Source organism: Mastomys coucha, unplaced genomic scaffold (assembly GCF_008632895.1).
Source record: "Mastomys coucha isolate ucsf_1 unplaced genomic scaffold, UCSF_Mcou_1 pScaffold14, whole genome shotgun sequence".
NCBI classification, from domain to species: Eukaryota; Metazoa; Chordata; class Mammalia; order Rodentia; family Muridae; genus Mastomys; species Mastomys coucha.
This window is the reverse complement of record NW_022196896.1, coordinates 22,921,118-22,934,583: the sequence shown is the minus strand read 5'-3', so window position 1 is coordinate 22,934,583 and position 13,466 is coordinate 22,921,118. Positions and strand designations below refer to the sequence as shown.

The 13,466-nt window shown below is 36.2% G+C and overlaps 1 protein-coding gene across 8 annotated transcripts in view; it reads left to right on the top strand.

Annotated features, from left to right (window-relative positions):
• The window catches only part of Runx1t1 (RUNX1 partner transcriptional co-repressor 1), a 154,548-nt gene that overhangs the window by 127,209 nt on the left and 13,873 nt on the right, over window positions 1-13,466 (top strand). For all 8 annotated transcript variants that reach the window (XM_031366578.1, XM_031366574.1, XM_031366577.1 and 5 more), the window contains 2 exons: window positions 5,352-5,420; window positions 10,724-10,914. In XM_031366578.1, coding sequence (XP_031222438.1) covers window positions 5,352-5,420; window positions 10,724-10,914 — 260 coding nt within the window. The remainder of the gene's footprint in view (window positions 1-5,351; window positions 5,421-10,723; window positions 10,915-13,466) is intronic.

Sequence of the window (13,466 nt, the reverse complement as noted above, 5' to 3'; positions counted from 1 at the left end):
CTGTCCCTGCATGTTTGAGTACCTTTCCTTCCCTGTCCCTGCATGTTTGAGTACCTTTCCTTCCCTGTGTACCTTTTCCTTGTACTGTGCTGCTTACTGATTACTCTTTTGGATCCTAAGATTTTATTTTCTTTAAATTACTTTGTTTTGTTTTGTTTTTTACTTGCTTGGAAATATTCTAGAGTGTTTCTACAGTTCACTGTATACCTCTTTTGTTTTGAAGAACATTTCAAAACTCATTACAAAAGGTTTTATTAAAAGTTATCTCATGGTGAGTTTAAGGCTAACATCAGGAAACTAATCCATGGAGCTCTGAAGTTTGATACACTAATTCTTTGTGTTTTTGAAAAAATATTGAGATAGCAAGGTAGAGATGTAGAAAGTGCCTCTGTGTTTGTTCTGTGAAGAGCTTTTAGCAGAAATTAGTTTTTTGGTTGATTTAAGTAGGAAAAAAATAAGACTGGTCTTTCATTAAAAGGTCAGTCTTTCAAGAGTTTCTTGAAATGACTAAGGAGGTCATACTTTAAAGTCACCCAGTTGGCCAGGTGTGTATGGTCATAGCAACAATGAATTACTATGTTCCTTCTGGGCATCTTATCCAGACTGCTTAAAGTGCAGATTCTAAGTTGATTCTTCATTTAAGTTCTTGGTTCCTTCTACACTTGGGAGTCCTGTCACATCACAAACTTCACTGTGTTTCTGTTTCCTCATCTCCAAAATGAATGCACAGGTCTCAGGTAGTTCTACCAGTATTAAGTGGCATACAAAGTAAAAAAGGGTAGTATCTGACATACATAAATAGTAATATTATGATGATCTTCAAAAGTTAGTGGACTCTTTTGAGGGGGAAGGGGACTTGCCATGCAAGCTTGTAACATGATAGTCGATTCTTGTATACTTTTTCAGCTACAAAAATATATCCAAGCATAGTTTTTATTGGCAGAGACATTTAAAAAAAGGATTTTTGCCTTAAACATAAGGTATAATCTGTGACTATAGAAAAATAGTTTTCTCTCAACCAAAGAAACATTCAATGTTCAGTTTCTCTACTGTCAGAACATAAAAAACATAAACAAATTGCTCAGAACAGAGCTGTGTGCAAAATTTGGATTTTTATATACTTGTATTAACTCTTTGTAAACAAATCATAAAGTTCATCTCATGACCACAAAGCACAGCTCTTAGTGAAAACACCTGTTATTTCTTAAAATCTGCTTTTTTAAATGATAGTGTATTTAAAACACTGCAAAGTAAATATGTCTATGTCCTCAATATAAAAAGATGCTTCTTCCCAGAATGTAAGGTGTGCTTATTGATAAAGATGGATATTGGGAAGCAGCAACTAGTTTTGAGGCTCTGTAGGGGGTTCTAAAAGACAGCATTGGGATCTCTAAATTTATTACCCTTAAGAAACCCCAAACGTGGCATTTGTGAAGATGAAATCACTTAACCTATTCTTTCTCTTAATAATCTCTGTAATAGATATGATCATGATCACAGCCTCATTCTGCCCACTACAGGATGAAGGCCATGCCTAGGTGCTGCCAAGCTTTGAGCATTGCTGTCCTGGGTCAGATGAGGTCACATTGGTTCTCCAAAGACTCTCAGCTCATCCCTTCATGTATATTGATGGCGGCCCTTGCTGTATCTAGTATCCAATGGTCTCCATTCTGTCGTAAGTGGAGTGCATCTCCCACCTCCTTCATATATCATGGACCACTTCTTTTCTTTCCCTTTTCTTCTAACATTTCCTTTCATGCAAACACAGCTCCTTCTCTTGATTAGGTGTCTGTTGTTCTCCGGGGGTTGCCACCTCTTCTTCCCTTTACCTCCAAACAATTTGTACTTCAAAGCAAGGAAAGTTAACCTAAAAGGAGTGTTCTCATATTGTGTGCATACTTTACATTTGAAATTCAGTCTTGATTGATTTTCCTATCTGTTTCTACTGTTAAATTTTAGAAGAAATATTCATTTTTATAGCAACTGCTAGTTTAAAGATAGTTTAAAAAGAAGTTAGTAGTTGCAAATAAACTTCTTTAGAAGGAGCTATAGAATCTTAGAATTTTTCTCTCTAGGTTAGCCAGAATTTTGACAGTTAAGTCATAGAAATATTACCTCTTTTCCCCTATGTATCAGTGTCAGGATTTCTTTTTCTTTTTCTTTTCTTTCTTTCTTTTTTTATTGTCTCATAAGCTCCTTTTGCCTACATAGCTTCTACTACTCAATTAGACATTGCTTCTTAATCAGAAGATACTTACTCTCGAAATTGCAACTACTTAATCAAAAGATATGTTAAATGTATTAATTATGTGGTTTCTCTAGCCTGTTAAGTAATACCTTTAATATTTAGCATGAAAGCAAATAGATTCTGAGGAGTACCCATTTGACTGTTCTGTTCTTCCTGTTAGTTCAGATGTTCAACAAAAGTGCCATGACTTAGAACTGGAGATGATGCTGCAAAATGTGTGTGTGTGTGTGTGTGTGTGTGTGTGTGTGTGTGTGTGTAAGTTTGACTACTTTGAAAAAAAAAAACTCCTTTAGAAATTAGGATTATGAAAGCTGCTTTTCACAAATGGCATCAGTATTTCTTGGTTAGGAATTGGGTCTTTGTGGATACCAAGATGTGTCATTTAGAGAAATGTAGCCAAAGATACAGCATAGCTTTCCAGTGCAGTATAGCAAGATATCTACTGCAAAGCACATGGATGATGAAAAGTTGACTGAGCCCTAAATAATTTGAGTGAAATTTAGGGTATAAATATTCACAAGGTTAAGTAACATTCATGAAAATTTCATTTGTGTAATTTAAGTATCTGCTTCCAAGGAGAAAGACAGTGAATTGGTACTTATAGGAATAATTTCAATCCAACATACAAAACAGTATTCTTACAGTTCAATATTTTGGGGTGTATTTGCATGCTGCAAACTTTTCCAGAGATTCTGATTTCTTGAAAGTTGTATGCTTTTTGGTTTAAGTACTGAGAAACACAATCTCTGCAGTGTTTTCTGCATCCTAGTTACTTATGAAGAATATTTTTACTCACTGTTGATGATGATAAAGATAAGCAGTGATAGTAACCCCTCCTTTTGCCTCAGAGTATAGCTCTGTTACCTCAGTTTAAAAATGAGACTGCTCAAACATGGAGAAATCAACTAGTCTGATGCCCCAGAGTGAATAGTAGCCAAAATTCAAATTTGTTTCCACTGGATTCTAGTCTTAGTTCACTTTTCTTTGTGCTGGGTAGAACTAGTAATTACTATCTTTCATGTCTGTACTTTGGACAGTACATGTATGTGGCCTTTCCTGCTGTTTATAACAATGCTTGCTTATTTACCAAAAGATAGTTCTTAAACTATTGAACTTTTGTTTAATCTGCTAAATGAAAAGAATGAAAGCAAAAAGAAGCCCTTGCTACTTTGATACTCAGGTATCAGATTTTATTTTTGGCTATAGACTTTACAGATCTGTTGTTATGCAACCAAGTAGAGTTAAGCAAAAGCATTTTATCCTATGAAAAAGTCTTTAATGTTTGTTCCATGGGAAACTGATTATCACTGTATCACATGCTGCATGTGAACTTGACCACATTACATTCCCTATGGAAACAGCTAAGGTGGTGCAAAAGGTAAGCTTGAAGAACTTGTTAGCAGCATCATATATTCTCTAAGTCATATGTACACCAAATAATTTTATCTAGTTTTCTTGAAGAACAACAACAACAACAAAAATAAAAACCAGTTTTTAAATAAAAAGGCATTTCACTGTTGATACTTTACAAAATGAGCAATTCCAATAACAACTCATGAGTATAGTACTTATTATTATCATATAATTATATATTAGTATTAACAATATATATTACATATTATTTTAAAACTTATTAAGTAGTTGCAAGATTGTAATGAAAACTTTGTAAAAGAAATCTTTTATACTGGAAATATTACTGAAAGAAACATTGCCAAGATAGAACAGAGGCATTTGATATATCTTTCAACAAATTACCATAGGCTTTTTAAAATTACCTAGGAAAAATTAGTGTTCTGGCTCACTGATAGTCTATGTACTATGCAAAGATTTGCATATCTTTAAAACATTCATATCTAATGACTTAGCTAAATTGACTGTCATTTTTCGTCTTTAGCTCCATAAACTATAGGAAACTGGACAAAATTTTCTTGTCTTAAACAAAGCTTTTTTAAAAAGGACAGTTTGTTTTTTGAAAGTTCATATATATATATATATATATATATATATATATATATATATATATATGAATGATACAATTTCAGCTGAAATTTCTAACTCATTGATTATTATAGTTTAAAAAGTTCAATTGATTATTCTCTTTCTTAATCCTTCTGAAGTCTGATTTCTGATGTAGTAGTACTTGTCTCTAATTCTACCACTCAAGAGGAATAAATAAACCTTGAATACATAGGCATGCATTAAAAATCCAATATGGAACACTTGTTTTGCATAAGGAATAAGTGGAGTTTGAATATATAGGCTTACATTGAAGATTCAGTATGGAATATGTTTGTTGAATATTTATATTTTAACTAGGGAAGACCATAACAAATTTTATTTTCTAGGAGCATAGAAATATTAAATGTTCATAGTTTTTATATGCATGTGTTATTTGATAAGTTAGCATTCTTGTGCCAACTTTCTTTTCTCAAAATTTTAAAATCTGAAAACATAATAAACACAGAAACAGAGCTTCATGTCCTTTTCAGGACAAAACGTGAGCCGAGTTCTCACTGATGGACTGAGTGCCCACAAATCGCCTCTAATACCTTCTGGCAACCATCTTTTTCAATCTCATGTAACATAATGTGTGAGAAAGTTTTAATGCACAATAAGATGTTAACAAAATAAGTGTGAGAGCTGATTAGCCCCGGAGTCGGACTCTCTGGCTATCTATTTTAGTAGAATCAACACTCTGTATGAATTATTTTACCATATGATTGATTTTTAAACTACAAATTTCACTTTTGATAAGAAAGTCACCAACCATTACCTCCTTAATCCATACAAAGTTTACCTATAGGAATCATCACCATGAGAAAGCTCTGGGAAGCCTGGTCCCAGGCATCACACTGTATCATGAAGTGATGCTTTGGGTATGAGTGCCTGATTCATTTGGGCCAATGACCTTATCCTTTCCTTGAGTTCTGATGACTAGTTTTCCTATTTTTGTGCATTGTCTTGAAGTGAAATATTCAACCTCTTAAAACTGCATTTTTGTACGGAAGCCAAGAGGTGGAGTTGCTGGCTTGACTCTGCCTAAGGCCATGGTGTGCTGACGGCGCTCTCCTCTTCTCTCCACCGTCTCCTTTCATTTTCATAGATGCTCATCGGGAATTCCTTCACAGGCCTGCGTCTGGATACGTGCCAGAGGAGATCTGGAAGAAAGCTGGTAAGAATTGTTTAAAAACATGAGTTTAGTGTTCTGGCAGCTGTGTGCAGTTGTTAATGCTGTGATGTGAGGAGTGACAAGAGAGGACTTCACTGCGAACAACAACAATAGCAAAAGCAAAGCAAAACAGAGTGAAAACCACAAAACAAAACAAACTAAAAGGAAAAAAAAACCCTCATTAATATTCTCAAACCTGGCCTGATTAAAACATGAAATAGTTTTTATTTTCATAGCATCTGTTAGTGCCATTATAATTGAAAGACTGGCATGTTTCCTTTATAACCTTCTCCCCTCCCCCCCCCTTTTGTAGCATCTGTAATGGTTTCAGAGTGAAATTTTGGCACAGGAGGTCTTAGCTTGCATAGAGTTTTTCTTTGATGAGGGAAGAAATCCAGTGTTTTAGGAATTAAATTACATACATCAGCATTTTTCTCTACATTCTGAAGTCGAACCTAATCTAGTAGACTTGTTTAGGAACTTTGGAAGGATCATTATTCTTTGGTTACAGTCTGGTATTAAAATCAGTCTTCTGCAGTAGTTAATATTAAGCCAGCAGAGCTAAGTTCCTTTGTACGTTGAGCAACAGAGTGGTTGGGCCTTTAATTTACACACACCGTTCATTCACTCCCATTGCTATCTGTTGCTGTGCATAGTAGATTTGAAGCTTCCTGTGACTTGGTATTGAGCTTAAAGGTTAGAGCTGGCAGACTCTCTGTGGAGCACCAGCTAAGCATGAAACCTTTAAAGATCCAACTCAGGAGAACAAAGATAAGCCTCATTCAAGAGCCTACGATTACACACAGAACAGATGTTAACTGTGTCTTTGAGCTGATAAAACTTCAACTGTTAAAACAGTTTCTCTTTGAGAAGGGCTGGGGCCAGTTCCAGCCACACATAGCTGGCCAAGCTAAGCCTTGGGAAAGGGTCTTTGTTGCTGTTATTACTGTTTTTTAGCAGAAGACATTTTAGATTTTGGTTGGATTCAGCTGTTTGTGGCTCTTTACCACTTGGTGAATATTTGGTCATGTGTACTTTATCCATGTGTTGTATAAAATAGCTAAGAAATACTACTTTTTGTGAGGGTGATAACGAGTTTCTCAAGTCTGATAGAATTGTGTTTCAAAGCTCAGAGCTAGTGCTAAAAAGCACTCTCACATGTTCTTCCTACAAAGCCAACGGATCCTCTGGCTTAATTGCTGAAACGATGTAGGTGCTCACCTATATCATTCATAATAAATACATTCATCCCCACCCCTATGCATGTATATATATATATATATATATATATATATATATATATATATATATATACACATGCTATATATACCCAGTTGTGCCAATAGTCTCAGGGTTCTCCCAGGTTGTTACTAACCTGCCAAGTGCCCCCCGCCAAACCCTAGAAATTGCTGTATTTTCCCATTGCTTCTTTCTTTCTTTCAAAACCACTTTTGAGCATCCAAGGCCTGCCATTCCAATAAGAGATACAAAGAATTGTCATTTTGGAAAAGGAAAGGATGAGTTTCTGTGTTAGGAAAATGTCCTTCTCTGTTCCTTTCGTTACCTATATTTAAGTTAAATTCTTGATTGTTCCTAAGGAATATTGACTATGAAGTCTTGTGTAATCCAAAGTCCCTCTGCTGTTATCTGCTAATAAGTAAGAACAGATTTTCTTGAATATACAATCTTTCCTGGAAAGTCAGATTAAATAGCTAAGCATAAAGGAATTCCTCCAGGGAGCAGCAAGCAATGGATGGCCAATTCAGAAGCATACTTTGTATTTTCCACAGAGTCAAAGTTGAGTTTTTTTCTTGTCCTTTGTTTTTCTTATTTGACATATGGGAATCTATGGAATCCTCCATTATGTTTCCTTCCCAGTATACTCTGTGCATTCTGAGCCTAGTCTTGATGTAGTATAGGTTCATGGGACTCAGAAGTTCAGAAAGAACAATTTTGTTTCCCTTATGTCCATGCAATGCTGAAGATGGAGGGAACCTTGCCAGGAGAGTTTCAGGTTATTTTTAGACGTATCTTTCATCTACACCCTTTGTCATTCTATGATATTGCTTGTTCCTTTCTCACTGTGGTACCTACTCATCACATCAAACAGTCTGAACTAATTTTCTATAGATGAATGCTGAATATTAAGGTGTGGATGGCACCTTAGCACAAAGATCTCTGTGAAGTGATCATGTGATTTTCCTAGGCAGACTTCTTAAAAAGCAGGTGTGGACTTCACAGTGAGTGTCAAGGGGTAGAGTTCCTGATGAGTATCCAAGTGTCCAGCACATGAGAATTCCACAGTCAGATGGCCATCTACACTCAGCTTCTTACACTTGGAAAGGACTCTCAAACTTAACTTTGTATGCAGAAAAACAAAACAAAATCCATAGCTAGGCTTAATAGTTCACACCGGTAATCATTGTACTTAAAAGACTGAGGGATGGAGCAAAAATGAGGCAGCCTGTGCTACATGATGAGACCTCCATCTCATAAAACCTAACCAAAGAGCAACAATGACAAAAGCCCCCAACCAATAACCAAACCTGCCTACTGTTTTTAAAAGAGAAAGCGATAAAGGGTGCTTTCGCCATGAAAGTACTGCGTGTCATTTTCATGGCAGAAGAAAACTAAGCAGCGTTTAAAATGCTGAATATACAACTCTCATTCAGTACAACTTTTATGTAATACAATCATTGGATTGTCCTCATTGGAAGTTACAATTATAACTAATTTACTTTTATTTTTATGTGCATTTGGTGTTTTGCCTGCTTGTATGTCTGTGTAAGGGTGTCAGATCTTGTAGTTACACACAGTTGTGGGCTGCCCTGTTGGCTCTGGGAATTGAACCTGGGCTGTCTTGAGGAGCAATCAGTGGCCCCAACTGCCGAGCCATCTCCCCAGTCCCAGAAATCATAATTATAAAAGTAAATATTTGTAATAGTGTTTTCCAGTTTTTATGCCATTTTTATTTTGAAATGGTTGTAAACTTGCATAAAAAATTTCAAAAAAATAGTAATCCTTTCTGTTTTTATCCTGATACTTCATTCACAAACCTACACATACACAAGTGCTCACACAAACATACATGCACATGCACATACACAAAAAATATACACAAAAAACCCATATACACAAACACAAACATACACATGCACACAAACACACACAAATATGCATACACACCACACATATACATACACATATATACTAATAAGCACAAACCACATACACTCAAAATACATAAACACACAAATAGCTTACACACTAATATACACTCATAAACACACACACAATTGTGCACACACACAAGAAAGACCCTATGTAAATTCTGTATATTGCTCCAATGATAGTTTAATGATATTTAATTCACATTTTTAAAAAAGATTATAAGCCCTTACAAACCATAGTGGCAACTTCCACCTTTCTCTAAAAGTTGTGTTTTTAAAAGCAAGAGCAAAGAAAACAAATGAACTCAAAAGTTACAAAGGATCCTTACAAAACGGAAGGGGAGAAAACAAATATAAAAGTAGTTTTAAAATTGTCACTGAATGTTTTCTTCAGTATATTTCATTTCAAAGGATCAGAGAATGTTTGCAGTTGGTAATAAATATTCAAGCACCTTGCAAATGTCCTACCAATTCTCTTTGCTGATCTGTATATGCCTGTGGGATTAGAATAGGAATGCATAATTTAAATATAAATTGCCTGATTTGCATATACAATTAGTCAAGCTACCGCTTTGATCCTAAGCAAAAATTATTGTCCTGTATTACCACTTAGATAGAATTTTAATTCACCTTGAATATTCAAACTAAATTAGACCCTGCCTATACGGTTAGAAGGGCAGTGCTTCCCTGGTGCTCTGAGTCATTTATGATAGGGTAATAAAGGCAGCTTTTGCCTCTTGGTGAAGAACGTGCTGGGAGCTGTGTACAATGCACTGATTCCATCCACATTTGAAGTGCATACCTTGCCGGAGCTAACAGAGGCTTCTCATAGTTTAGTTAACATTTCCAATCTGGATCCCTCCTTTATAGTATAGTGTTTGAGTTTTAACCACATGTTATATGCACTGAAGGTTCTTTACGGATGATGGTGCTAAGTGACAGAGGCTACAGAAAGCATGATACTGAGTCCCAGGAAGGGACTTCAGAGGGCCTGGAGGTCACATACTGGAGAATCAGCCACAGGAACTTAAAAAACCCTGAGAGGACTTGCATCTCTTAAACTTTCATCTACAGTAAAACATTTTTATTAGGAATCTATGTTTTTAATTAAACAGAACATTTAATTAAGGTGCTTTTTAAGTGGGTGAAACAATTAAGTGCAAACACTTGAATAAAACATGTCATAATTAGTTTTAATAGAGTGTTAATTGGTAGTAGGTTTGCCAAGTTAATAATTACTGCTTATTAAATTTTCAATTAATCATTGTCATCTTGCTTTGAATAAAGATGAAAATTAGATAAACTAATTCACGAGGAGGATATTTTCCCTTGTTAATTTGAACAGTTAATTTTTTTAAAAAATGGAAAGTGCTTGTTTTAGTTGTCAATCTTCTGTTGAACATTGGTTGGATCTTTGCACCTCAACTGCAGCCAAGACTGTAAAGCTAACTGGACACCTTGTAGGTTTTCAGTTAGGTCTGATTGGGTGGGTTGAAGTGTGACTTCTTGTCTGTCCAGTGCAACAGTTGGTTGTACCAAGCTACTGTGTGTACGTTTGAAGTAGACCCAGTAAGAGCATCTTAAAACATAGAAATGGCAAGGTTCCCGTAAAAAGATCTGTATTATTTGCACTGTAGAAGCACATATCTGTATTATCTAAGAAATGATAAGAAAATGTTAAACTGCACCATCTTTTTCATTATTTATTTCATATAAAAGGTCCTACTGTGTAGCCCTGGCTGGCCTTGAATTCCTGAATTATAGGCATTCACCATGTCTGGCTGTAAACCAAGTTCCTTGTGCATCTGAATAAGACATATGAGTTCCAAGCTCATTGTGGGCATTCTTGCTTCTTAATGGGGCCCAGAATCATTTCTGGAGGCATTATTGTGGGAGAAAAGTTAAGTAAATTTATAAGGATTAAAAATATTCCCAACAAGGCCATGCCAAAAGAATTCTCATTTTTGATTTCCTAGATGAATTTAAAAGATCAGGTTGTTCTTTAGAGAGCCAAAACTGTCCAGCCATTTGGATAGGAGCTGGGTTTGATCTATGAACTTCTGTTAAGGCATAGGTCCTTGGAGTGCTGAGCTAACCCAGAGATATTCTGTTCTTTGCTTTGGCTCGGTATCACAGAGGAGGCTGTGAATGAGGTGAAGCGACAGGCAATGACAGAACTGCAGAAAGCCGTGTCTGAGGCAGAGAGGAAAGCCCATGACATGATCACCACAGAGCGAGCCAAGATGGAACGCACGGTGGCTGAAGCGAAGAGGCAGGCAGCAGAGGATGCTCTAGCAGTCATCAACCAGCAGGAAGACTCCAGTGAGGTAAGGGCTTCTTTTTCTTTGTAAAGAAAAGATAGAACATTTGTTTTTGACTTCAGAAATTCACAAACTCAAATGGAGAATGGACTTTAGACAGATCGCTGGGAACAACATAGAACAGTATGTCGAAAATCCAGGCTTTGGTGGACTGACCTGGGGCTGATCTGAAAGTTCTCTAACTGAGAAGTTGCATTGTGGTGTGTTTGGTAATTGAAACTTAATGTGAAAGTCTCTTGATCCATGTGTATGGTGTGTGTGTAAATGAGGGTGTATCTGTGCCCTGCTAGAGGTCGTGTAGTCAGAAGGTAACCTTAGACGTTGTTCTTTGCCTTTTGTGTTGTTTTACATAGGGCCTCTTATTCACCTCTGCCCATGGGTTGGGAAGTGAACTTCCGGGGATTCTCCTGTTTCCATGTCCCATCTCTACAGTAGAATGTTGTGATTGCTGGACTATCCTGTTCAGCTCAACATGAGTTCTGGGAGTTCAAGCTCAGGTCCTTATTTGTGGGGCAAACATGTTACCAATTGAGCCATCACCCCAACGCCTAATGTGACATTCATGTTTTCCAAAGTCATATTGACTCCTGGCATTACAATCACTTTAGTAAGAAATTCTAAAGTCCAATGCCAAAGTAATGTCTGCATGCTTTAAATATTTCTAAAAGATTTTACGTATAATCTTTGTTTTCATGACTTCTATCATAACCATTATGGTGGTCTTAACATAACATTGCTCTCTGAGTAATATTATTAAGTATTATTCCACTCTAATGATTTCTGCACATCCACACCCACACCCATGCATTCATTTGGGGCCCAAAGATTCAAGGAACTGATAAGTAAATCAACTAAAATGTGACAGAGTGCTTTTTTAAAAAAAATATGGCCTACAGAGTCAGGACAGCATAGAATTGTAACATCTTAACTAATATAGCACACAATCTTCAACTCCAAAATAACTCCAGATAAAAGACTGCAATTAGCTAGTCTCACAAATCCGAACTAGCAAAGGCACAGACTGATAAATCAATGGTCTACTACACTACGTATCTGTAATTTGTGAGGGAGAGTAAGAATTTAATTTGTAGCAGGCTTTTCTGCAGATGAAAGACCCTGCGGGACTCCCTCCATGCCCAGAGTTTCTATTTAATTTGTAGCAGATGAATAACAAGAAGACAAAAGGAATTGATTTTCAACATTTGGAAGTTTCTCAGGAAGAGGGGGACAAAGGGAAGTTTATCTGCCTTTTAATGGCTGACTTTTCCATTGTTGAATTAAACTAGACAGAAATTCAATTTTACTGGCTTCTTGCCTCTAAGATTTATACGGACTTTTTTTTTTCTTTGAGTTGATTAGTGTCTTCTGAAGAGAACTTGTACAACCTGGTGATAGTATGAGTCACTCGTACCATCCTGTATACATTTTTACTTTCACATGAACATCCTCAGTCTATATGTATATTTAGAGTATTTGTAGAGGATTGACTTCTAAAGACAAATGCCTAGGAAGGAAATAAGTTAGTCTATTTACATTCAGGCAGTGGTATGCTGGAGTCCTTCAGTCTCTGTGTACTTAGTGTCTTTATTATAAGACACTATAAAACCATGCCAAAAAAAAAGGCAAAAATAAACAAAAAACAGTATGATGCTGACACTGGTCTGGGCATTAGTTTTATACAGACCTCAAGTTCAGGTCTACAAAGCTTGCCAGGACTCCTGGCAAGGCTGAAGGGCTCCAGTGTCCTCAGGTTAGGGCAGGCCTATTCTGGCTCTCATGTTGATTGGCCCATCAGGTGGGGAATCTGTCAGAAATATGAGGCCCCTCATTCAATATATATCTTCCTTAAAATTCAGACTTCTCTCCTATACTTTTAAGCTTTTAAATTTCCTTATGGACTAACCATTTGACCACAAATAAGGTTCGCATAGCATTTTGGATAGTATTTTAGAAAATTTATGATTTTTTTCTTTTAAGAAAAAAGAAGTCTGGTGATGGAAGAAACTGGTTGAAAATATATGCATTATCATTAAGTGTAAGAGGTTTTGATTTTTATATCTCTTTTTAAAATCATTTCTTCACAGATGCATTTGAATGTTTGGTTCCTAGTTGGTGGAACTGTTTGGAAAGGATTAGATGTGACCTTGCTGGAGGACATATGTTATTAGGAGTGGAGGTGATAGTGTTGTTTTCTTTGCTTTGGCAATAAGAAAGCTAAGTCTTGGATGTTGTTCCATGGCTCAGATTAGATCCTCAGCCCAGATTGCCATGGTAGCCACATGGCAATAGGATTCTTTCCCCCAGGCCAAGTATATACTAGCATTTTCCAATTATTGATACACAGTTCTCTAATCTTTGTAAACTAATAACATTACAACTAAGACAATAACGAGGAAATTTGAATAGCAGCCATGATGTAGGAAGAAATAGGAGGTCGGGGGGTTGTGAGGGGAGAGACCATAAGTAGGGCCTGTGGTATTTGGTTAGAGAAGTTGTAGGAACTAAAGAAAGGGGAATTAAAATAAAAGTCCTAGTCTTTTTTTTTTTTTTTTTTTTTT